The sequence below is a fragment of the Malus domestica genome, chromosome 07, assembly GCF_042453785.1.
Source record: "Malus domestica chromosome 07, GDT2T_hap1".
Taxonomy (NCBI): Eukaryota; Viridiplantae; Streptophyta; class Magnoliopsida; order Rosales; family Rosaceae; genus Malus; species Malus domestica.
The window spans coordinates 35,263,251-35,290,073 of NC_091667.1; the positions used below are offsets into that span (position 1 = coordinate 35,263,251).

Here is a 26,823-nt window from a genome sequence, read left to right on the forward strand (position 1 = left end):
AAATATAATATTTATACACACACACATGAATATGCATCCATTTCTCACTAAATAACTAGTTAATTTTCTTGATTAACTCATCAGAGTCTCACACAATACCATCAGCACATGCATGCATGCATGCATGCCGAATGATGCATTGCGTTGCACTGCATGCGCACTAGTTGTTAGGTTTTAGTATCTTCTTCTGCAAGTGGATCATCACAAACCCTATTAGGGTTGTCTGTATATGCAGTATATAGGAACTTGTACTTCAAATAATTCGAGTATGACAACGTGTACTGCACCATGGAATGGTCCTACTTTTCTGAAAGTGAGGAGGTACTCTGAATTGTGCCCTAAATTGAAACCCATTATTGGTCACATTCATATGAACTGACGACGCGTACAGTTTCTAAAATTTTGATTGCAACTCACCGAAACTTTATAATACTCGTAATATCTTATACTCCAAAATTATGAAAAATTATAGGTGTAATCAAAAGATATCTCTAAGTGTTTTGCTCATCACGTGAAATATAGAATCTCTCCCGAAAACTATATATATTACCTTTCTGATATAATTAACCTTGTTGCAAAAAAAATAAAAAAATAAAAAATATTGGGGTTGTAGCTTCCAATATTTGAAAGGCTTTTACAGTTTTGACAATGTTGATGCACAAAACCGGAGGTCTTGGAACAACGTAAATCCGGCCGTGAATTTGCAAGTAATGTAAATAACACAAAATATATCATGGTTCACCCCAAGGTTTGGGCTACGTCCATAGTGATTGTATTGTATTTCTCTGAGAAGTGAGGGAGAGAGTGTGAGAGCTTTGCCCTAGATAGGAGAGACTTAGAGTTTGTGAGGGTGAGGAGGCCCTTTTACAGAATAAGGGCTCCTCCCCTTTTTACATATTTGCCCATTTCTTTATTACATGATTACATTTAAGTCCTCCGACTATTTATTCGAGGTCTAAATACGAGATCCTAAATATGGTATAAACAGACAAAAATACAAATTAAAACATATTATATATATGCAGGATGTAGCCTCCCAACCAAATGAGGTTGACATGTTAGTAATCGAGCACCACAAATGCATACAAGGAAATAGAAGAGTCAAATCAGCGGGAATGCAAAATTTCTCTATTTTGGAATATTTTCCGAGTCTGGACAATTAAGATAATAGCTTAATTTTTTATTAGCAAGAAAAAAAATTCCTGAAAGTGGAGAAACACTTACATAGCATGAGTTACCGTTATAGAGACGTTTCTTGCTAATGAAATAAAGACATGTGTAAGTTTTTGTTCATATGTCATTGTTACATTAACACAAAACAATATGTGTTAAGATACCCGTGCGATGTAAGTTGTGTTTTTTTTAAAGTGACAGTACCTGTACCACACCTTTCAAAATATAAAATCATTAATTTAACATAATAAAAGTCACATTACTAGTGCATCTCCCCGGGCCTTTTGCCCGTTCGGATTGTCCCTCCTTCTCATTGCCCTAGCATCCATCCAAGGCATTCTTCTCAATCTTTGTACGTAGTTGGAAAACCTAATCTTGCTGAACAAAAATTAACAAAAAGTATGCGTGGACACAATTATACAAGGGTAATGCGAGGTAGATTAAATTTTGAGACAAAATTTGTAAATTCAATGATGTGTCATCAATAGGAATGAGCATGTTTATCAACGCTTAAATAATAAACAAATAATCTGCTTACATGTCCTTTAGTTTTCAAAATTTTGTCTATATATTTAGTCTTCATAGCATTATTGATTGTACAATGGTATTTAGGGAGGAAACTTAATTAAGAGAGAATTCAATTAATTAGTGAATAAAGAATTAAAAATTCAACCGTTTTATTGCAAGTTAATTGATTTTGAGTGCAATTAGAAAACAGTGTTTGTTTCCAACGGGTAGAAGCCAAACAAAATTATAAATGAAATGATATGTCCAAAGCAAAAAACATATATATGATATATAGGTCATATCACCTAACTTTGTTTTTCCACCGACTCGCTTGTATTGGACGACGATCCTATCACTTGCAGTATCAACGCATTACGATCAATTCCAAATACTAATATTGCACATTGACGTAAACATTTAATAAAATTGAAAAGTTAGTATCAATATATACCTCTTAGACTAGCTAGCTAGTGGTATAGAGAAATGTTAGCGGAGACATATCTCAGTATGAGTACCTTCGTCATCACATATGACTATACGTACGAGTGAAATATTCACATGAAAATATATTAAGTTACTACGCAAAACCTTTCGTAGTTAAGAGTATTCGTAGTTAAGAGTAAAGATTAACTAAAATGGTTCTTCTGATTTAGACATTGTCAATCATATCAAATGTCAAAGTTCGGGTATATCTGTTAAACCAAATGAAACCAATAATACGACTACGCTGCCAAGTTGCAACACTTTTCCTTTGTGTATACTGAAGACTTACTATATTCATGAAGTGAAATATGCAATTTAAGATCCAATCAATGGCCAAATTGGGTTTCAAATAAGAGAAAAGTCATGATCAGCAAGAAAATACGCTATTATCTCGTACAACAGTCCAGGTGAACTGCCTTTCACATCACAATTTGAGCATTTGATTACAATTTAATTAAAGAGATTATTTATATATTCAGTATTATACATATTTTGGCTTGATATATATAATTCCTTCCTCTGTTTTTCTCTTTCATCAGAAGCTCACAACACAGACATATCACTTCAGGTTTACATCCAAAATAATCCAAAAAGCGCCTGCGAGTGAGGACCCCATTGATACCAAAGCAATTCCAGTTGCAATTGGCGATGGAAAACAAAAACCAATATAGCCACCAGACAATTCTGTCCAGCTGCGTTTTTAACCAACCCTCCTTCCCAGCGTGCCATCTCATTCCATATTTCACACCTTCGCCGTGTAATTTCTACCATTCACATTTTTCAACTCAAAACTTACAAAACCCTCCGTTAATGTCTTCAATTTTTGTATTTGCAATGACAAGATTTCGCCGCATTTGGTGTCTTTTTTTTGGGGTTTGTGGTTAAACCCTCCAGCCATCCTCTCCAGCAGTTGTAAAAAAATCATCACCCATCGCTTTCGTTTCAACTTGTAATTTTCGACCACTATGTTTTTCAACTCAAAACTTATAAAATTCTAAATCGCTACAACCCTCTTTCAATTTTAGAACATTTTCGCACATATTTTTTTTCATTTATATTTGTTCCTTGATTATTCTTTGATTCATGCAATTGAAAATCAAAAAATAACTGTGTGTAGATGAAAAAAAAAAAGAAGAGCCCGCATAAACTACTATCCCTCAATTTTTAGGACCTTTTTTTTTTTTTTTTTTCACGCGACATGCATGCAGCATGATGAAGTGAAATGTAAGGATTTACAACCAGTAAACTTTTCCGATCACCTATATATTCATCTAAAGCTTGTGCCACTTGCTATTTAGCCATGTGATTTAAATCTAAACAGAAAATGGAACTCCCAAAGCGTAGACTCTCAAGAGCACCTCTTCATTCGTGAGAAAGGGAAATCATTAGGGTTTTGTGAGAGGAATAATTTGTGTCTCTTAAAAAAACAAGTCGTAGCTTAAAGATGCTAATACAAAACGATCAAGTTCACTTCACCTCTCTTTCATTAGGTCAACTTCAAGACTGCAGAATTTGTGGCTTCATATAGACTTATGCTATATAACAAGAAACAGAAAAACGTGACAGAAATAGGCACATGGCCGACCCATATGTATGCGCTGAGCAACCATGCATATATACAATCATTTCCCATGATAACTGGCAAAGCCAAGACATTATTTCATTCTTTGCCTGCTGAAATGTCCACTACCAAATTTCAGCTGCCAAGTGTACTGATCCGAAAGCGCCAAATGGACGCGAGCAATTCCTGCAATCTATCCATTTCCATTGACATGGACATGCAAAAGAATGAGCTAGCTAGCAAAGTCTCTGCATCTTTAAAGCCTTTTGTTTTGAGGTTCCTTGCCAGCTATAGTAAGTTTATGGCTAGAGGGCTTCCCTTCTACATTTTCTTTTTTTGTCCCAATGCGGAGGAGTTTAAGGTTTTATGTACATTCTGTGGTTGAAATTCCCTGTAACTTTACAGCCCGACTCCATATTTGTCTAATGGAATTTTCTTTCAAATTAACTTGAAAGCTATTTGACTTAACAATTATTTAAACCATACGTCTGAAAACGAAATCCCTTTTCATAGTGGGTTATTCCTATTCCTATATTTTTTTTGGGTTTCGCTTTCACACTTCCTTTTAAAAACATAAACTTCAGTTCCAGTTAGATACAACTAGAAGCTACATGTTAAGACTATATATGTCACTATATTTGACACAAAATATAATATATATATATATATGTCACTATATCCATAAATATCTTTTTTACTCAGTCATTATTAATTATAGGTAATCGAAAGTAGGTTTCCCTTCCATATTTTAGGGTTTTCTTATTATTGATCTCTTTCTAAAATGAAAGAAACTTACATTGATGCATACAATCTTAAACCTGTAGTATACATCAGTGTACTTACAATATATATATTATGTGTGTTATAGGCACAAGGTCTCATCTCTTGTAGTAAAAGTGATTGTGAATGCAAGTGACGTATCACTTTGTTAATAAATAAATAAATAAAGGAACAATCATCAATATAAATTTAGGAAAAATCAGAATTTTCCTCTTTCCCATCAGAAAACAATTATGCAACAAGAATGGTTTATTTTGAGGTCTCTTTTCTTGTTCCAATATTAATTCTGCATTTTCATCGATCTCATGCAATATATAGACTTATTCGTTATGCTTCTTTGAGTTTGAGAAAAGGACTAAAGTTCAGTTGACGCTTTAACATTATTTTTCCCCATGAATTCCAAATTGCATTGTGGACGAAGTCTCTATATTGAAAGAGAATTTGAATATTTGATCAAATTGGAGGACATGTAGAATCTATCTTCAAACCTTTTAGTTTTACAGCTAATAAGTCATTTTCCTAACAATTTATATATTTTCTGCCAAGACTATTGGCTTCAATATTAGATGACGTATTTTATGCTTGGATGTATATAAACATATATGCTGTTTCAATTTATCATGCTTGAGAATAACTTAAGAAAAAAAAAATCAAAATTACACCGAGCAACTTCGATTGAAGAACGGAACACTCACAGCCTAGGTTTCTGCTAGTCTGAAGACAAGGTTATGCCTTTTCTTGTGAAGTTCAAAGACTTTCAGTGAGCCGAATACTAAGTAACCTGGGTAACACCTCACTTCGCCGAGAAAGCTAATGAAGTGACCTTGTTCAGCGAGAGAATCAAAGACTCCTCGCCGGCATATGATGGAATTACCATATTACATTGATTACATCTAATAATATTCATCTATATCTATAAATAAAGAGTAAACTGCCGATTTGCCCCCTGAACTATTACCCAACTTTCGATTTGCCCCCTGAACTTTTTAATTGGAAAATTAAGGACTTAAACTAATTTTTTTGGCCGATTTGCCCCCTGCTGTTAATTTTTCATTCATTCCATCCAAATTTCTGTTAAATTGAAGTATATGCACAACATGTGTAGGTAGTTCGGTCGCTTCATTCTTTAAAATAATTGAAAACCTTAGATTTCTAAAATATAAACCTATGCAAATATGTGTGATTCTATAGTTTTTCTGTCTGAATGTCTAGTGAAATGACGCTTTTGTCCACAAATGAGAGTTACGTGGTTTGCACATGATAAGAGTTAACGTTAATTTGGATGAAATCAAAGAAAAACTAATGGTAGGGAGGAAATCGGCCAAAAAAATTAGTTTAAGTCCTTAATTTTCCAATCAAAAAGTTCAGGGGGCAAATCGAAAGTTGGGTGATAGTTCAAGGGGCAAATCGGCAGTTTACTCATAAATAAAAGGTTTTAAATTCAACTCTAATAAATGACGGGTTCAATCTAGGACTAATATGGCACTAGAAAAGTAAAATGCGATGAAGCTAAATAGAAGGGGCAGTTCATATCATACGCATGAAACGTGGAATTGTCTGTCCTCTTTCACTATTTTTCAACGCATTGTGATAACATCCTTGACTGATAGACTACTGCTGAATCAAAGATGTAGATGACACTATTTAAATCAACTTATTTAAATCAACTGTCAATAATTACAGAATTTAAATCAACTGCCAATAATTACGGGAAAAACTAGTCGATTTTTATTCATGCAACTGATAAACTACCGCTGAATCAAAGATACAGTTGATTTATATTCTGTCCTCACACTTATTTAAATCAACTGTCAATAATTACAGGAAAAACTAGTCGATTATGTGACACTAGCTAGCTAATCACAAGAGCACCTTTACTATTATAATTATTATTAGCTGAAGTGACTCTTTCTTTCAACTCAAACTTTCGTCAATCCAAATTTGATGAACTATATTCGATCTATCAGATAGTGACTTTGATGAGCTTACATATGGTTGAGCAATGAACACATAATTTTACCTACAAGTGTATCGTATATCTCATCGTATCGTATGTGTATCCAACAATGTATGGTTGAGCGCATGGATTTTTGTAGTGTTTTTTCAAATAGTATTGTTCTCTTTTTAAATATAGGAAAAATTTATAATCAACTCTATTTTGCTGAATTAAAAGTATAAGGTCAGATTTCAACTGCATTTTGTTTATGAGAGATGCTAATGGGACTCTCTACCACCTTATATTTTTTGCACAATGTATGATAATGTTGGCACAATAATTGACGTTAAGCTGTGAGGTGACAGAGAATACATGGAGAGTCCCACTTTGACAAAACAAAAAATGTCTGCAATTTTGGTCATTGTTTCTTTGATTTCAACTTTGTTCACTTTGCAGACATTTTTGGTTTTGTCAAAGTGGGACTCTCTATGACACACCCCGTCCCGAAGGAGGGGATGCTGGCCGTCATGTGAGAGTGACGTAACCATTTACATAGTTCGGAAGCTTTAAAGATACAATTACTAAGATGTAACACCCGAGGGTGAGTCCTACTTTTGTGAATTCTGTCAGAACACCGTTGGATTCCTTGTGGCCACCAAAGCTCTGCTATCTTGAACCTGGAGGGGCGCAAAACAAAGTTGAGTGAGTCAGTAAAACAAAGTTTTTCGAAAATATTTCATTTAACAACATTTCTAACCCCTCGTTGTAAAACATGTATACTTTCCCAGAAAATAACATAATATGCATATAATTCTTCAAATATCTCAAATCACCAATCTTTATCAAAAACTAGAAAGTATGCCATGCATACATTATATGAATTGATAATTGTTGCATATATATGTTATTGTAACATCTCACATCGCCCAGGGGAGTGATCCTTAAATATATATTCTCATCCCTACCTAGCACGAGACCTTTTGGGAGCTTACTGGCTACGGGTTCCGTAAGAACTCCGAAGTTAAGCGAGAATTAGGCCAGAGCACTCCTAGGATGGGTGACCCATTGGGAAGTTGCTCGTGAGTTCTCAAAAACAAAACCGTGAGGGAATGGTAAGCCCAAAGCGGACAATATCGTGCTACGGTGGTGGAACAGGCCCGGGATATGGTGGACCCAGGCCAGGATGTGACACTCTATGAATTCTCTGTCACCTCATAATTTAACGTTAATTCTCATGCTAACATTATAAAATATTGTGCTAAAAACATGAGGTGACAGAGAGTCATACTTTTGAGAGAGTCACCTTAGCCCTTCTCAAAAAAATAAAAACACAATGAACAAATTTGAAATCCAAGCAAAAGACTATAACCAAAAATGCATCTTACCTTAAAAATAATTAAGGGTGGGAGATCAACTATTTAGACCAAAATTTTTAAACCATATAACGTGGTTGTTGATAATTTAATTATTACTTAAGTGTTGATTAACATGATTATTTCCTATTAGTGACACATCGCATAATTTACACCTGGGGTGTGATATTCACACACCTCATTTTACTTCTCACACACATCTTGATAATTTTCAGCCGTCAGATCAGACGAATTGAAGAAGATTAATGGACAAAAATTATCAAGGGGTGTGTGGATAGCACACCCCTTTACAAATTTGATAAAAAAAAAGTTGATTTACCTAACATTACCCAATAATTAAACATGCAAAGAATATTTATAAGTGTGTGATGAGCAAATATAAAAGGAAAGTAGAAGCACTCTTGATATGACTTTTCAGAACAACTCGAAGGCATTCACAAACAAAAACTTTGAGATGATGTGAACAATGCTAATTCTACAAATTGGTGTGCCATAAGACTAGTAAAACCATAGCAAATAAAATCAAACCTAAATTAGGAAAAAAAGAAAGAGAAACGTATGACTTGGTATACAGCTAATAACTAGGATTGTTTTATTCTTTGAAAGGCATCGAGGGATTGTTTTATTTATGTGATGTTGCATTTCGCATTACATATTTACTCAATTGAATTTTGTAGCTAATAACTGGGACTAATCAGGTGAAAATCAAAATTCACATACGTATGAACAAACAAACGATGGACAACGAAATTCGAAAGTAAGAATATTATTAAATAAACAAGAATGCTGAAACGACTACAAAATTCGTAAGAATCTTACTACCTTCAATCTCAAACTAAATTACAAAGTATATTTATAGCGACATAAACCTAAGAAACTTCAGTGCGTAGATACCAAAAATACACTAATACAAAATCAAATCAATTCTCTATTAATTTACTAAATAAACGAATAAATTCCAACATAATCCACTATAGCTTTATGTAACTTTGTGTGTAGCTAGCTAGATGCATGACTTGGAATCGAATTGTAAAACGTAGGTTACAAACATACAATACAAGTTAAGTCTCGACTTACGGTAAAAATTTGTGCCCAAATGCTTGATCACGTAATTCGTAAGTCATATTTTACAAAAATATGAGATTTTTGTGCATTTTCATCCCACTTAACTTCCCGTGGTCTCATCCGACGTCAGAACTACTCAAATCAGTCAGTCTTGTCCTATAATCATACCCTAGAAGAAGAAATGTGATTGTATTGAGTTCTATGGTGAACTCCAAAAGCAATGAACTTGAAGCTGAGATGCCAAATTGCCAATTTGGCAATTAGGATCATATTTCCAAGAACCCAACAGTCCAGCCCACAAACATCTGAACAGGTTATTCTTCAAATATCTCAAATCACCAATCTTTATCAAAAACTAGAAAGTATGCCATGCATACATTATATGAATTGATAATTGTTGCATATATATGTTATTGTAACATCCCACATCGCTCAGGGGAGTGCTCCTTAAATATATATTCTCATCCCTACCTAGCACGAAACCTTTTGGGAGCTTACTGGCTACGGGTTTCGTAAGAACTTCGAAGTTAAGCGAGAATGAGGCCATAGCACTCCCAGGATAGGTGACCCACTGGGAAGTTGCTCGTGAGTTCCCAAAAACAAAACCGTGAGGGAATGGTAAGCCCAAAGCGAACAATATCGTGCTACGGTGGTGGAACAGGCCCGGGATATGGTGGACCCAGGCTAGGATGTGACACTCTATGAATTCTCTGTCACCTCATAATTTAACGTTAATTCTCATGCTAACATTATAAAATATTGTGCTAAAAACATGAGGTGACAGAGAGTCCTACTTTTGAGAGAGTCACCTTAGCCCTTCTCAAAAAAATAAAAACACAATGAACAAATTTGAAATCCAAGCAAAAGACTATAACCAAAAATTCATCTTACCTTAAAAATAATTAAGGGTGGGAGATCAACTATTTAGACCAAAATTTTTAAACCATATAATGTGGTTGTTGATAATTTAATTATTACTTAAGTGTTGATTAACATGATTATTTCCTATTAGTGACACATCGCATAATTTACACCTGGGGTGTGATATCCACACACCTCATTTTACTTCTCACACACCTCTTGATAATTTTCGGCCGTCAGATCGGACGAATTGAAGAAGCTCAATGGACAAAAATTATCAAGGGGTGTGTGGATAGCACACCCCTTTATAAATTTGATAAAAAAAAGTTGATATACCTAACATTACCCAATAATTAAACATGCAAAGAATATTTATAAGTGTGTGATGAGCAAATATAGAAGGAAAGTAGAAGCACTCTTGATATGACTTTTCAGAACAACTCGAAGGCATTCACAAACAAAAACTTTAAGATGATGTGAACAATGCTAATTCTACAAATTGGTGTGCCATAAGACTAGTAAAACCATAGCAAATAAAATCAAACCTAAATTAGGAAAAAAAGAAAGAGAAACGTATGACTTGGTATACAGCTAATAACTAGGATTGTTTTATTCTTTGAAAGGCATTGAGGGATTGTTTTATTTATGTGATGTTGCATTTCGCATTACATATTTACTCAATTGAATTTTGTAGCTAATAACTGGGAATAATCAGGTGAAAATCAAAATTCACATACGTATGAACAAACAAACGATGGACAACGAAATTCGAAAGTAAGAATATTATTAAATAAACAAGAATGCTGAAACGGCTACAAAATTCGTAAGAATCTTACTACCTTCAATCTCAAACTAAATTACAAAGTATATTTATAGCGACATAAACCTAAGAAACTTCAGTACGTAGATACCAAAAATACACTAATACAAAATCAAATCAATTCTCTATTAATTTACTAAATAAACGAATAAATTCCAACATAATCCACTATAGCTTTATGTAACTTTGTGTGTAGCTAACTAGATGCATGACTTGGAATCGAATTGTAAAACGTAGGTTACAAACATACAATACAAGTTAAGTCTCGACTTACGGTAAAAATTTGTGCCCAAATGCTTGATCATGTAATTCGTAAGTCATATTTTACAAAAATATGAGATTTTTGTGCATTTTCATCCCACTTAACTTCCCGTGGTCTCATCCGACGTCAGAACTACTCAAATCAGTCAGTCTTGTCCTACAATCATACCCTAGAAGAAGAAATGTGATTGTATTGAGTTCTATGGTGAACTCCAAAAGCAATGAACTTGAAGCTGAGATGCCAAATTGCCAATTTGGCAATTAGGATCATATTTCCAAGAACCCAACAGTCCAGCCCACAAACATCTGAACAGGTTATTTTTGGCCTGACGCAGAGCAGAATCGGCAGATCGCTGATCACCCCCACTCCCTTGCAAATTGCAATAAATTAATAATACAAATAGCATATATCTGCAACTAAAATAAATTTTAAATAGTAAAAATAATATATTAAAAAGGGAGCATGATAAGTGGCATGGGGACACTGCATTATATAAATGATTGTGTCTTTTTCCCTGATTTGTCTTTGTTATATGATATCATCATCACTCTAGCCAATATTACTGAATAATACCACTCCTCCCCACTCAGTAAATTTTATATAAATTCTCTCTCTCTTCTCTCTCCTACTCCTCAACTTAAAATCTCCAAACCCAAACAAACCTAGACTCTATTTCTCTCTCTCTAGCAATTTTGTTGCTGTTGTGTTTCAGTCACTTCAGTGTGCTTTCTGTTTCCTCTGTTTCTGGGTTCTTCTTTGAGAATGTATGCAGAGACTGGGCTTTTGTTCCCCTATTTACAGAATTCTCCTCAGGATTTCCAGCAGCTGGAGGAGTTCTGCAGAACCCAAAAGTTAAATGCTCCATTGGTACCCTCTCTCTCTCTCTCTCTCTCTCTCTCTACACACATGTGTGCATTTTTTTTGTAAATTTTTGTTAGTTCTGTGATATTTGTCTTGGTTTTTCTCATAGATTTGCTTGATCTGCATTGAATTGATTATTTCTGAGATGGGTTTTAGCTGAATTAGTGGAAAGTTTGTGAATTTGCGTTGCTCTCTTGTGATTTAGTCTGTGCTCTGTCCAATTATATCAATAACCCTCCGTTTTTTTCTCGAGAAAATGGGGACTATCTATGGATTCAATACATATGAAGCTCAAAGTTCAAAACTTTGACATTTATTTATGTTTATTGGTTTAATTTTTCACCTTATTCCCTGTCTGGTTGCTGAGAAAACCAGTGGGAAAATGTCAAATTTTGGGGATTCAAGTTAGGAAGTGGGAAAGAGAGAAAATTGCTAATTTCTCTGACTAATTCTTTGTAAAGTTTGAATATTTAACAATCAAACAAGGCATAAATGTTTAATTTTGGAGAGGAAAAAGATGGATTTTTCCTTCTTCTTAATTATCAATGTTTCTCCCACATTTAATCATAAATTTCAATCCAAAACACCGTTTCTGGTTCCCAACAGCAACAACAAAACCCTATCTCACTAAGTAGCGTCGGCTGTATGAATCCCAGAATGTTGGCTTTGCACCGCCTTGTTTCTGGGTTTCCAAAAAAAAAAAGAAAAAAACAGAAAAGGAAAATAAAAATATCTTGGTCTTGTTGTTTTTATTTCATCAGGGCATGCAATGTAACAGCTGGACTTTGCTTTATGTGCTGGATTATCTGGAAAGGGATGAAACAGAGATACTTGTGTAATTGGAAACGTTTTCGTAGTTACGTGCTCTTTTATATTTCCTCCATTTTTCTGATGCAGTCTGAATGCTAAAGAAGGAAAACATCTTCTTTGTTTTTTAACTTGAGTGGTAAAAAAGGTTAAATCTTCATGGAAGAGTAATATATGTGTTAAAAGAATTACTTTGCAGTAAAATTTACTGCCCAATTATTGGTGAGTCATAAAGTTAGAGAGCTTGCCAACTTTTCCACTTTCTTTGTTTTGGTCTATTTTTGTAGGTATTGCCAGTAACTTTTCATGTTTGTTTAGGTCTGAAGTTGTGTTTTTTCTTTGGCTAATGCAGAATTGCTTCTCCGAGGCTTCGATGATGGCGGATTATGACCTGGGAGGAGAATGGGATCTATTCAAGGCTCCAGAGCCTATCATCGAAGAACCGGACATTGGCCTTGATCCCATGACACCCATGACAGCAGCCATTTCAATGATATCTTGCGGCGAAGATGTCACCTCCTCGCAAGGACTCAAGGTTGCAGACTTTGAATCACTTCAAAGCGAGCAGCTTTTGAATGACGTCTTCTATGACAAGGATATCTTAGGGAAAGACACGATAGAAGCACCGCTTTCTGAGGCACTGGATATCAAAATTCCTGTTTTGGCAGTGGATGGAAATCATATTCAGGAAAACAAACCGCTCCGTGACATGTCGTTTCAGAAGAGTGTCAGCTCAGGATGTTTAACCTCAATGGACTGGGTGCACGGACCTTCAACGAAGCCAAGTTTTCTGGATTTTGCTGGGATGGATTTGGGTGCTTATGGGATTCGTAGAGCGTTCAGTGATGGAGATATTAAGGTCAGATATAGTTAGCTTAGTTATTTTATGCTATATATATTTGGTTTGAAAGTATTTAAATTATGGACATCTGACTTTGACAGCCTATGTTTCTCATACAAACAACATCTCATACAAACAACAATTGAATCATTCTCTCATAGCCTTTAAACAATCTATAACGAAATGAACCCCGTGCCTTCCATATCTTTCGGTCCATTAAACAATCCCATTCCTTAGAGAACTTACCAAACGTTTTCCAGCTGTGAGATTGATGCATTTGTGCAACCGATGTATGTTAATCTCTTGACCCCACGTCTACAAATCAGGGAGTTTTTAAGACAGGTTGATAATTCATTTATTTCCAATAAATCAATAAGCAATTATTGTCTTTGTAACAAAGCCTGGTGGACTGAGAAATGTTTAGACATGTCTGGCTATTTCCACAGGATGGGACTAGGTCATTGATACTGAGTTTTTATGACAGACTCTCGGTAACAGTAACACAAGCCTCATCCAGTCCTCTGTAGAGCGGCCCATAGTTATCAGCAACTGCAGCAGGGAGGAACGCAGGGAAAAGCTTTCAAGATACCGCAACAAGAAGACAAAGAGGAACTTCGGCAGGAAAATCAAGGTAAAATCCTGATCAATATTGTTTCTATGGACTCACTACTGTAATATTGAATAAATAATTCAATGGAAACATATCGGAGCGAGAGATACAGTCAAAATTCCTGCATAGCTTTGTACTGAAGCAACATTTGCAGCATTGGACAAGCATTATCTGTTTCTTTTATTCTATTAATCAATGATCTTACGCACATTTCACCTTTTCCGATTGACCTTTGTGATTGTTTACTCGAGGCTGTTGAAACAGGGTTGGTTGTTCGCTTTATATGCATCGATGATTTTCAGTCCCGTTAATAGCTTTAGATTAAAAAAAGCTGCATATCTATACTTGAGTAACTATAACAGCATCTCTTGTCGATTGAAGCACTTTCTTATATACTTCCCGTTTTCTGGATTCGGGCCTTGGAGCTCATACGTTACAGTAAGTCGGAAACTGATCAAATGCCTTCATTTCAGTATGCGTGCAGGAAGGCTCTTGCAGACAACCAGCCGAGGATCCGCGGAAGGTTTGCCAAGACCGAAGAATCGTATGCCAAGAGGCAAAACTGTTGACTAATATATGTATGAAATAATAATAATAAGAATGTAGAAATGAAGTAGCTAGGTCGAATGATGATGTAATGGAAGAGATGAGATCGGTAGTAGTAGTCAGTTTAGGCTAGACAACCCAAAATCCTCCTCTGCCTTAAGTGTTTGATCTCTTATATCATCTTCTCTAATAATATTCTCTTCTATAGACCTTCGTTCGTACATGGCCGAACTACGAATGGATATAAATACGGCGTATGTATGTTGAATAAGGGTGTATGTATGTTGAATAATCGGGCGGGGGAAGCAAACAGTTGTACTTGTTCATATCGTATGTAATGAAATGGCAATTTTCCTACTTTCTAGTCCCTCTCCTCCACTTCTGCAATGGTGCATTCGCTCAACAATGGTATTTTGATCACTTTCTTGAGATGGAATGTTTATTTCAACTTGTTTCATTGGTTTCAATTCAACCAATCCGACCAAATTTTGATCGGTTTCAATCAATGATTTGACCGATTGGATTGGATCGGATCAAACATGATTGGATAGGATCATGGATTTGCTTGTGAGAATCCAATCCAGCTTGGTTGGTTTCATGCTTTTTCCCCCCTTATAAGCATGTAACACTGAACAAATTATAAACAATTGGGACATATAGAAGTGATGGGTTGTCATGTGACGGCCGCCCATAGTTCCGCCACGTCACCACCTCATTGCTCCGACCGTCGACGTTGTCATGCTCGTCTTGCAACCTTCCCACCGACCACTCGTAACTAATCTCAGTTACAATTTCTCGTACATATAAATATATGCAAACTGAACAAGTACACTGTGCTGTTGTGTTCCAACTTCCAACTTCCAAAAACATGGGAGTGTTAGAGATGGGCCCACATCATAACATAAGCTGCTGCTGCTGTCGAACCTTTTTGGTGTCAAAATTTGTTGAAACGCCATAACCACCAAAGCTTCATGGAAGAACGAACTCGTGTACGCCTGTACGGGCGGCCGTGCCGCCCTTCTCAGTTCTCACAAGGCGGGACTCCGGGCAGGCGTTAGTGATGCAAGAATACAAAGAGTCCTGATATTGTAATACATGTGATTCTATATACGGGCATATACGTGATCCGACTGTTGAACTCAAGATTTTCTCCGTGCCCCAATCCCTTTCTTCTTAAAATTCAACTCCAAGAACACATTGTTTGACGATTATCTTGTGCTGGTAGGTTGGCGTTGACCTCCCAAAAAAATTAAAGTGGTTGGTGAATCTCTACACGAAATCTCAAAAACCCATCCACCTAAAAACACAACCAATCTCAAAAAACAAACACCCACCTTCGCAACACAACCCACAACATAAAAATTGTTGGGGAAAAACATCCTCAACTGTCTCTCACGAGCTATCCATCGATGCAACCAAAAAAATAAACAAACCTTATCGAAAAACACCAATTTACAAAGCGAAAAATATGAAAGAAAATGTCAACTTCCATTTGGGCCTGAAAACAGAGGGGGCCACGATGCTATTCTGTTCCCGAAACGGAGAAATTCAACCCAACACCACCACCAAACCAAAACTTAAATTTTATTTTTCCTTGTACCGCAAAAACAATAATTTGAGAGAAGGCCATCTTCGTCCCTCCCTCGACAACTTCAAAGTTTTCATTTTTTTTTTTTTTTTGGTCCTTGGCTTGCAGACAGCCGGCTAGGTCCCCACCGATTTTTCGAAACAATGTGACGAGCCCTACCCGCTGAGGCCGATTTTTAGAACAGAGAGTTGTACTTGTACTAGCAGGAGAACCAACATGAAAGTTTTTGTGAGACACCCAAAAAAGAAAGGGAAAAAGAAGATACCCAAAATAACCCCACTAAAAAAAATTGGTGGGAAAATTCTTGAAGAATTTAAAAACCCAAAAAACACAAACTGTACCTATGCCGCCATGCTCCGGTGACCACCATCCTCTTACCCCCCAATTCTCAGCGCTCACAACAAAAACCCAACAAAATCAAAAAACCATCGTACTAAAGTTACAAATTGGTTCAGAACAAAACCAAGAACATAGAACTTCGATTCAGTGCGACATTTGTTGTTTCGGATTTAAAGTTTCCGACTTTCTTGGAACACAACTTTTGCGACATGTCTTTGCACTCTGCAACCAAAAATTTAAAATAAAACAACCTTCGAATTAAATCCACAAAAAAAAAAAAAAAAAACCCAACCCAAAGAGTGGCACTATACTACCAGATTGTCCATGAAGACTATGCTCTCTCTCTCTCTCTCTCTCTCTCTCTCTCATGACCTTGCCAGGAAGAATTGCGCTCTAAAACACGTTAGGCGCACGTTAGCCCCTACCACTCCTCTCTCTCTCTCTCTCTCTCTCTCTCTCTCTCTCTCTCTCTCTCTCTCTCTGTCTATACAATATAACACTTTGCAAAGATAACGCCGGCCCCCATCTCTCTCTTTCTCTCTAACTCCCCGCTCCCTCTCTCTCTCTCCTCGCTCTTTCTCTCTCTAAAAGCTTTCGCAGAAAATTAAAACAGAAAAATATTCAGGTCTCATATTATATTCCCTTCCGCTGCTTAACATAATTACATTACAATTACGACAATTTGATTTTCTCTCTCCTCTCTCTCTCTCTCTCTCTCTCTGCGCTCTGAAGCAGTTGGAAAGAGACTTCCTGGATATATAGATAGATCCCTATTTCCCAATCCAACTGTTTTCTTCTCAATTTCGATCCTTTTCGTCTAATTCTCGAGCATTCTTTCTGCTCTGTTTCTCTCCCAATTTTTCTGTTTGTTTCCCGAGAAAACGATTCTGTAGCGGGTATCGTTTGAACTGCTCTGTTTTGGGGACACCCAGTTGGGGATTAGGGTTTATAGGCGATTTGGGAATTGGGTTTTTTATGAAATCAAAAGGGTTTTTTGGGTGTTAATGCTGAAGTGAAAAGATTTCACCTTTTGGGTTTATGGGATTCATCGATTCGTGGAGTTTGTGAAATTTGATTTTCTTATACAATGATTATCAAGAAGAATCTCAAATCCCAAATGCCGAGTCTGAAACGGTGCAGGCTCGGCGAGTCACCGGGTGAGGACGACGATAACTCGGGTAGGAAGAAGAGGAAGACTAATGGGTATTACCTTCTCAATCTGCTCGGCGAGGTCGCCGCCGGTATTATCCCCGTCAACCTCCACGGCTTGCTCGGCTCAGTTGGGGCCGCTGGTATTATCCCCGAAGTGTCCTGCTCCCCCGAGGATGAGTCGAAATCGAAGCACAGAGAGTCAGCCGCCACAGCGAAGACGGAGGTTTCGCGGCCGCCACTGGTGAGGACGTCGCGGGGCCGAGTTCAGGTACTTCCTTCTCGGTTTAATGACTCGGTTATTGAGAATTGGAAGAAAGAAAGTAAGACAAGTGTAAGAGATTGTAGTTTAGATGAGGAGATTGAATGTAAAAAAGAGAAACCTAGCTTTAAAGCCCCGAAATTTGTTAGCCAAAATGCGAAAAAGATGAGAAGTGTGGATAGAATTGGATATAACAGTAAGAAGTATTCGGCTTTGTGCGAAGAAGATGAAGACGAGGAAGTTGAGGGGAGTGTGCCGTTTAAGAGTTTCGATATTAGAAAGTATTCAACGTCACCAAGCACACTTTCGTCAATGCGTAAGCAAATGGTTGAAGATGACAAGCGTGCAGTTGTGGAAATTGATGAAGAAGATGGTTTAGTGGGGACAGTGAAGGCTGCAAAGGAGAATGGCGAGAGGAAAGATGGGTTGTATGGACCTGAAGATTTCTATTCGGGTGATACAGTGTGGGCAATGCCTGGGAAAAATGAGCCTTTCTGGCCTGCCATTGTCATTGATCCAATGTCGCAAGCGCCTGAGCTAGTTTTGAGGGCTTGCATCCCCGATGCAGCTTGTGTGATGTTCTTTGGATACTCTGGGAATGGGAGTCAACGGGTATGAATTACTTTCCATACGGAGTTCATCTGTTTTTCTGAAATTGTGATGTTTTCATGATTGGAAGAGTGGCATTTATTATAGGATTTTGTATGATCTTGAACAGGATTATGCTTGGGTTGAACGTGGCAAGATTTTTCCCTTTATGGATTATGTGGACAGGTGTGTGTGGCTGTTGTTGTTTTGTAAACTTTTGAGTTGCAATTTGGTAACCACTTTGTTGTTATGTAACATTTTGCTTGGTATAGGTTCCAGGAGCAGCCTGAATTGAACAGTTGTGAGCCCTGTGAATTCCAGATGGCAATTGAGGAGGCATTTTTGGTGGAACAAGGATTTACAGAAAAGTTGATAGCAGATATAAATATGGCAGCAATGTACGATGATTCTCTACAGAGAGGGGTTCAAGAGGCTACCGGTTCAAATCATGATCTGGAACAGGCAAGTTTTCTCACAGCACTGTTTCCTGTCTTTTAAATTCTGTAGTTTCTAGGACACTATATTGAACATAGAATTGCTCAAACATCCAAAGATTAATTCAAACAGTTCTGATATCATCAGAATGGGGTTTGCTGATGGAAGTTTGGCTATTGCTTTGCTTAGTTATTGAGAACAGAACTGTGCTTCATTGTGGAGATATCCAGTGTTGATATACCTTAGGTTCAAACTATATCTTCTTTTCCTTATTCTCTTAACTATTGAAAAGGAAAGGTTTTCACTGAAATAGTAGACACTTTTCTTTTAGATTTCCAGTGTATTGAATTGGTTTATTTGAGCAGGATGTATCTGGGAAGAAGAATGACATAAGACCCTGTGAAGGCTGTGGCTTGTATGTTCCTTTTAAAATGATAAAGAAAATGAAGGATCCAGCTTCCGGAGGCCAATATCTTTGTAAATTGTGTGCTAGGGTTAGTATGACCTACCTTGTGTTAGGTGTTATTTATTGGTTTTAATTTCTGTTCTTCATAAAAGTAAAAGAAGGGTTTCTTTGTGTTCAGGATATTGTGCATTGTTGACAATACTTGCATCATTCTTATTGCAGTTAGTAAAATCAAAACATTATTGTGGGATATGCAAGAAGATTTGGAATCATTCAGACAGTGGAAGTTGGGTGAGGAAACCTACAAACTATGCTTGGATTGTGATTATCCATCCTATCTTTAGAGTGCAGTTCCTTGTCAACTTATTCTTATATATTTCCTTTGTGAGTAGGTTCGATGTGATGGTTGTAAAGTGTGGGTGCATGCAGAATGTGACAAAATCTCCAGCAACCATTTTAAGGTCCGTCTATTATACTAAATACCTAAATTTGTTGTTTTTCTCTTTCATAATGAGTTTGAAGAGATTCTATACTTCCCTGACCATGTTATTTCCTTTTTGAAGAATTTGGGAGGCACTGACTACTACTGCCCAACTTGCAAAGTCAAGTTTAATTTTGAATTATCAGATTCTGAAAAGGGACAAGCAAATGTAAAGTAAGTCTATTTGACTTTTAATCTTAGGAGTGAATTGGTTTTTTTTTCTTACCAACTTGTCCCTAATGATTATAGAGTTTTTGGTGCAGATGGAGTAAAAATAATGGTCAGTTGGCGCTTCCTAACAAGGTTACTGTTCTTTGCAACGGCGTGGAAGGCATTTATTTTCCAAGTCTTCACTCGTAAGAATAGGAATGAATGGTTTTCGTTTTTGGTTAGGACTTTTAGTTGGTATTAGTCTTGCTGGTTAAATTCATGTTACTTAATCATTACATATTTCACCTTGATAAGGAAGTCAATTTGACATTTACTTTGGTTGGGCATCTGAAAATATTTTATTTATGCATTTTCTTTCTTATGTTTTAGTGTTGTGTGCAAGTGCGGCTTCTGTGGGGCAGAAAAGCAAGCACTTAGTGAATGGGAGCGACACACAGGTTCCAAATCGAGAGATTGGAGGACTAGTGTCAGGGTGAAAGGTTCCTTACTGCCACTGGAACAATGGGTACTATTCTTTGAGATTCATGTCCTACCTCCCCACCATTGAATAGTATGCCTGTGCCCTCTCAATTTGGGAAACATACTCAAAATGCAATCTCGTTTGACTTTGCAGATGCTGCAGTTAGCAGAGTATCATGAAAATGCTCTCGTGTCTTCTAAACCTCCTAAACGGCCTTCTATTAAAGAACGAAAGCAGAAGTTGCTTACTTTTTTGCAAGGTATATTTGTTTTCTATGTTTGTGCAGATAATTTTACATTTGATGTAAACTAACTGCATCTCTCTGCTTGCTATGACAGAAAAGTATGAACCTGTTCATGCCAAGTGGACAACAGAACGATGCGCTGTATGTAGATGGGTTGAAGATTGGGACTACAACAAAATCATCATCTGCAACAGGTATCATCAACAAGGTTCATTAGTTTTCATTATCAAATCATGATGTTGGAGGGCCAACTGTTTGATGCCCCTTAGAGACTCCATAGATTATAAAGGCATGAAAATAAAGCAAATGTCTAATGTTTCTTTTCAATCAGATGTCAGATAGCCGTCCATCAAGAATGCTATGGAGCAAGAAATGTTCGGGATTTTACTTCGTGGGTTTGCAAAGCATGTGAAACGCCCGAAGTCAAGCGAGAATGTTGCCTCTGTCCTGTAAAAGGCAAGTTTCTAGCTACGGTACATTTGTTGAGTCGTGCTCTATCAATACACCAAATTTCATTTAGCTATCTTGGTCTCATGTCTTTGATCTGATTGTGCTTATGCACTTTTTCCCTGCAGGAGGTGCTTTAAAGCCAACTGATATTGACGCGTTGTGGGTTCATATTACATGTGCTTGGTTCAGACCCGAAGTCTCTTTTGCGAGTGATGAAAAGATGGAGCCTGCTCTTGGGATCTTGAGTATTCCATCAAATTCTTTTGTGAAGGTGGGTTCTTTGTTCTTGTATATTGTTTTTTGGCTATTCCATTTCATACTGGTGATAATGTTTATGATATATGACATCTAATCACATGATTGACATTGTTCTCTCAAAGACTTGTATTCTTAAATGTAACAAACATGGTAATGTAAAAAAGTGACACCTAACCCTTCATATCTACAATTAGTGAATAAAGAATTGAGTTGTACGATAACTTTGACATAGTGGATCTAGAAATGTTCCAGGATGCATCGTGTCATTGATTGTGATTCTAGTTCTTTTAATTTTATCTTATGGAATGAACCCTGAAATATTTAGCTGATCCAATCTGAGTTTTTTTTTTTTTTTGTTGGCATCTGCTTCAGATTTGCGTTATCTGTAAGCAAATTCATGGTTCATGCATGCAATGTTGCAAGTGTTCCACTTATTACCATGCAATGTGTGCCTCACGAGCAGGTTATCGCATGGAGGTGAGTTACTCATTGCTCTTTGTTTGTTATCATTATATTCGTATTTATTAGTTTATGGCGCATTCTGATTGTGAATCAGACTACCTTATTTCTGGTGATGTGTGTTTGCATTTGTTTGTGCATTCTTAATATGCAGTTGCACAGTTTGGAGAAAAATGGAAAGCAGACCACAAAAATGGTTTCTTACTGTGCTTATCACAGGTTTGGGTTCTCGTATTGTCTTATGTCCTATTGCTTCCAAATTGTTGGTTTTCTTGTACTTATGTAAGTTCCTAACTCTTCTGTTTTTCATTTTTCGTGCAGGGCCCCAAATCCAGATACTGTTTTAATCATACAGACTCCTCTAGGAGTGTTTTCAACGAAAAGCCTTCTCCAAAATAAGAAGCCTGGTTCAAGGTTAATTTCATCTAATAGAACAAAGCTTGAAGAGGTTTTGACGGTTGAAACTACGGAGTCTGAGCCAGAGCCAGAGCCATTATCTGCTGCAAGATGCCGGGTATACAAAAGATTGAAAAATAACAAGGTATTCTACCTTGATGCCTAGTTGCCTCTACCATAAACATTATAGTGATCATCAATTGACATAAACAGTTAGATTGTTGAATTATTAGATTGTTGAATTAGTTTGATCTGTAATTAGCCTCACGATTATTATTTTTTTCTGATTCTAGAGAACCGAAGAAGAAATCGTTGCCCACCAAGTGAAGGGACCTTCCCATCATCCCTTGGAAGCAATTCGAAGTTTGAACACATTCAGGGTTACTTTTTGACCTTTAAGAATTTGATGGAATAGATAGTCTTTTTTATGCCTTTTTATATGGGATGTAAAATAAATGAACCTCAAACTGACATTTTTTTTCAATAGGTAGTAGAGGATCCTCCGACTTTTTCATCTTTTAGAGAACGGCTATACCATTTACAGGCAAGGATCTTTCTCATTTCCCATTCGATATTCAATGTTCATTTTCTTACTGTATGTATATGAATGCAGAGAACCGAACACGATCGTGTTTGCTTTGGTAGATCTGGGATACATGGATGGGGTCTCTTTGCACGTAGAGACATACAAGAAGGAGAAATGGTATGAAATTTGAACATTGTCTATCCTTAAGATTACCAGCTATTGTATCTTGAGAAATTAATCCATTTTGTTGAAAACAGAATGTACTAAGAAGCGTGCTTCTGTTTCAGGTTCTTGAATATCGGGGTGAACAGGTGAGACGTAGCGTTGCAGATCTTAGGGAGGCACGGTATAGATCAGAAGGCAAAGACTGTTATGTGAGTTAAATTCTTTTCAAGTGGTTTAAACAATTACCTTCAAGTCAACTCTAGTTGTCTCTGGAGCTATGTGATTCCCAAGTTCTGCTGTTTCCAGCTAGAATTTCAGCTCTTAAATTCTCTGTGCTCTTTTTTCTTTCCGTTTTTGCTTCTTTTCTCATTGCTCATGTTTACTCTGCAGTTGTTTAAGATCAGTGAAGAAGTGGTGGTAGATGCCACTGATAAAGGCAATATAGCACGCCTGATCAACCATTCGGTAAGTCATTGTGGTGATTGTTAGGGTGCTGTTCTTTTGTGATTTGCTCCTCTACTGTTCTTCAATAGATTCATTCCTGTACTCGTTGCCAGCTTGTTTCTGTCGTCACTGTCACTCGTCTTTACTGGTTTAATATTATTGCCCATCTTTACTACAGTGCATGCCGAATTGCTACGCGAGGATCATGAGTGTGGGTGATGAAGAAAGCCGGATTGTACTTATTGCAAAGGCTGATGTAACATGCGGCGATGAGCTAACGTATGTCTCTCCATTTCTCTTTCTCGCCATCTCTCAGTTCTTCACGAGGAACCTATTAGCTTAACACTGCTGCATATTCCGTTGTTGACTCTCGCAGGTACGATTACTTGTTCGATCCGAACGAGCCTGACGAATTAAAAGTCCCGTGTCTATGTAAAGCTCCCAACTGTCGCAAATTCATGAATTAGTAGGATGATGATGGAGATATACCCACTCACTTGCTCGGCCATTGTTTGTCCGCAAGGAACAACAACTAACCCTCCCTCCATATACCAAATTTGTAATTTTGCCAAGGAAAAAAAAAAAAAAAAAGAGCAGAGAAAAGGAATATTGTATTTTTATTTTCTTTTTTCTTTGGACAAACTTCCGAAGTTTAATAAAAGCTAATAGTTTTTGCCGGCTTTTCGGTTTGGGGTAATTTGTGTATATATCTGTCTATTACTCCTGAATTCTAATCGAACATTGTAGTTTCTTCGTTAGCGATGATATCAGGATAGCGATTTTAACACTCCTCTTTATAATAGAGTGTCTTGACATCGTCGTTTCTTCGTTAGCAAGGATTAATATGTCTTAATTGAGTGTTTCACCACCAGAACACGGCGTTTCAGTCCAATCCAAGTACTCTGCCATGCAGGATCGCTGGAGACAACTCGGTATCCTGCGTACGAGTACCATTGGCGAGCACCAAAATCATCCTCATAAGCCTGGACGGCAAGATACTCAAAACCCCATTTTACTGAGAGCGCGTCACACGCTTTCTGCACAACAGTTGCTATTTTCTTCGTCCTGAAACTCTTCAAAACAGCAATGCCGGACACGTAAAGATATTCCGGTGCCAGAGATGGGAGATACTGAAGGATAGCCTGGTCTCTGGACATCGTGACGCCCGCAACTCCCACAAGTTCTTGTCGCTCGGAAGTTTATATACAAGCCCAGAAAGCACTTCAGCCGGAAGAAGGTGAAGAAGAAATCTCCAGTTTGAGCATAAGCTGCCTTCCTCACCTCACCCCCATTTCTAAACAAACTCATGACCTTCCAACCAAACTCACTCACCAAATACTTGAACTCTCCCTTTCTGTCAACAGCAAACTTCCCACTTCCCACAAACCCTACTTCTTCCTGATCGGCTGACGACGTCTAACTGCTGCTGCTGCATAGCACCGAAGAAGAAGAAGTTGTTTTACAAAAATTAGCTGGTCTAGAAAGAGTAAATCCATATGATGAAATTTCTGTGCTGACTTTTGCTGATATGCTGGGGTAGCTTGCTGGTAAATGATGATATTTTCTGCTTTGCTTTTGGTTTCTTTTATTTTTTATTTTTTATTTTTAGGTATAAACTTGTCATGAAATTAATCAACAAGTATAAAACCTCTCTTTATATACTCAAAACAGGAGAATGGTAAGTTTAGTACATTTTCCAATTCAAATGATTTGGATATCAGGGTCTCCATGATCACATCCCTGTTGCAATCCTCACCCGTAACCACAAAACCTCTGCACACGACCAGAGAAGAATTGCACAGCCACGGAACTGATACTGTAAACCCCAAACCAGAATCTTTCCCTCCCACTACCACATCCTTGTATGCCTGCAGGCAAACCCTCGAGACGTACTTTCCCATTGGCAAAGTTGGCTGCAGAACGGATGGTGCAGAACCGTCAGGGTTCAAGATATCAGAATCTGAATGAAGGTTCACCACAACTGTGCCATGATCCGGGTGAAGCCGGCTACTGAGGGCTTTTAGAAATGGGGAATGTGGATCCCATAACTTGCGTGGGAATATGTCTTCCCCATCATAAGCATCAACGAAGACCATATCATACTGAATGGTGGTGTTGAGAACGAAATCCTCAGCATCGGATTCATGGAGGAACAGCCTCTCGTGGATGCCTTTCCACATAACGGTGTCCATGGTGTTGGGTGTCACGGCACGCTTGCCTGATGGAGTCATAATTGAGAAAGCCGGAAATCCCATGGCTCGAACTGAGGCTGAGATAACAAGAGGGTCGATTTCAACTACATCAACAATAGCACCTTGAAGTTTACTAGCCAAAAACAACGGTAAGCTTCCGCCACCGTGACCAATGCACAATATACGAATATTTCCGGTCCCAGTCACCGCGTTCATGAGATTGTAATTACAAGATGCTATAGTGGCCAACCCAGCTGCTATCATACTCTTAAGATAAGGAAGAGCCAAGCAATGAGGCTGCTGCATAAGGGCGATCGATTCCGGTTCCGATCGCCGATAGGCAGCCAAAACCTTAACGGTGCTCTGGCGGGTGTCGTCGTTAAAGCTGAGAGCGCGCCATTGATATCCGAGCACTCTGAATCTCTCGCTGTCCTGACGGCACTCCTGTATCTCTTCGTATCTTTGCTGCAGCCATCTCTCTGTCGACGCCCAATGGAGTTCGCTGGGTTTTGAGGAAGGATAGGCGACGACTGAGACAACGCCATTGCCTTTGTCGGATGTGGAGCGGAGGACGGTGTGGCCTTCGGATTCTTCCCCCCGCCACTCCGAGGCGTAGGACCAGTCGCCTTCGTCCTCGATACAGCGTCGTACTGCGGTTGAGAGCTTCCGGAGGTTCAGTCCCGAGCTCAATCCAGCTCTGCGCCACATGGCCGTACCCCGCAGGAAGTGAAAAACCCTAATCCAGCTCTGCGCCACATGGCCGTACCCCGAGCTCAATCCAGCCCTGTATCTCCTCGTACCTTTGATGCAGCCATCTCTCTGTCGACGCCCAACGAAGCTCGCTGGGTTTTGAGGAAGGATAGGCGACGACTGAGACAACGCCATTGGCTTTGTTTTTGGTTTCTTTTTTTTCTAATAACTTCCCTTACATCTTGAAATTTATTATTCTCTATAGATAGTATATGCCATTGAATTCTGCATTTTCTGATCCTTTGTTTATGTGGAGAGAGTGACGAAAAATTGGTACGAGGGAAGATAAGATGTCGTGTGCACGAGTGGTCCTAATTTCTCTGCATGGTTTTAGGCCAGAAATAATGATGCCACGTGGTCAGGCCTTAGACCATCTCCAAATGATGTATCAAATTATAAGAATCTAATTAGAATTGATGGTTGATGTGGTAATATGAAGACTTATGTCAAATTTTGTATTTTTCTATCCGAATTGTCAAATATTATTTTATTGTTTGAATATAGCTTTAAATTGTTGTAATTATTAAAAAAAATGTTGAAACAAAATTTTAATTGGTTGAAATGTTAGTGGAAT

General features: G+C 37.7%; 3 protein-coding genes across 4 annotated transcripts; 2 read left to right on the top strand and 1 right to left on the bottom strand.

Moving 5' to 3' along the window:
• The first annotated feature begins 11,348 nt into the window (after window positions 1-11,348).
• LOC103410318 (zinc finger protein CONSTANS-LIKE 9-like) lies at window positions 11,349-14,843 on the top strand. Of its 2 annotated transcripts, none has more exons than XR_011583191.1 (4): window positions 11,349-11,688; window positions 12,842-13,348; window positions 13,777-13,961; window positions 14,414-14,843. XR_011583191.1 is itself a non-coding variant. In XM_029106208.2 (4 exons), exons 1-4 carry the CDS (start codon window positions 11,584-11,586, stop codon window positions 14,507-14,509), a joined length of 855 nt encoding a protein of 284 aa, XP_028962041.1. In that variant the 5' UTR covers window positions 11,383-11,583; the 3' UTR covers window positions 14,510-14,843. The 2 variants fall into 2 exon arrangements, 1 of the variants encoding a protein (XP_028962041.1); XM_029106208.2 differs by having other exon boundaries at window positions 11,383-11,688; window positions 13,815-13,961.
• A 1,731-nt stretch (window positions 14,844-16,574) lies between these two features.
• LOC103410320 (histone-lysine N-methyltransferase ATX4-like) lies at window positions 16,575-24,004 on the top strand. The gene is made up of 23 exons (XM_008349036.4): window positions 16,575-18,436; window positions 18,543-18,598; window positions 18,685-18,874; window positions 19,213-19,341; window positions 19,476-19,544; window positions 19,646-19,714; window positions 19,817-19,908; window positions 19,998-20,090; window positions 20,275-20,410; window positions 20,519-20,624; window positions 20,704-20,803; window positions 20,941-21,065; window positions 21,185-21,330; window positions 21,690-21,794; window positions 21,931-21,995; window positions 22,098-22,317; window positions 22,466-22,552; window positions 22,660-22,716; window positions 22,786-22,875; window positions 22,986-23,072; window positions 23,254-23,328; window positions 23,486-23,586; window positions 23,684-24,004. Exons 1-23 carry the CDS (start codon window positions 17,501-17,503, stop codon window positions 23,772-23,774), a joined length of 3,225 nt encoding a protein of 1,074 aa, XP_008347258.3. The 5' UTR covers window positions 16,575-17,500; the 3' UTR covers window positions 23,775-24,004.
• Window positions 23,901-26,535, bottom strand: LOC103410319 (uncharacterized). The gene has a single exon (XM_008349034.4). It carries the CDS (start codon window positions 26,382-26,384, stop codon window positions 24,936-24,938), a length of 1,449 nt encoding a protein of 482 aa, XP_008347256.1. The 5' UTR covers window positions 26,385-26,535; the 3' UTR covers window positions 23,901-24,935.
• Between the last annotated feature and the right edge of the window lie 288 nt (window positions 26,536-26,823).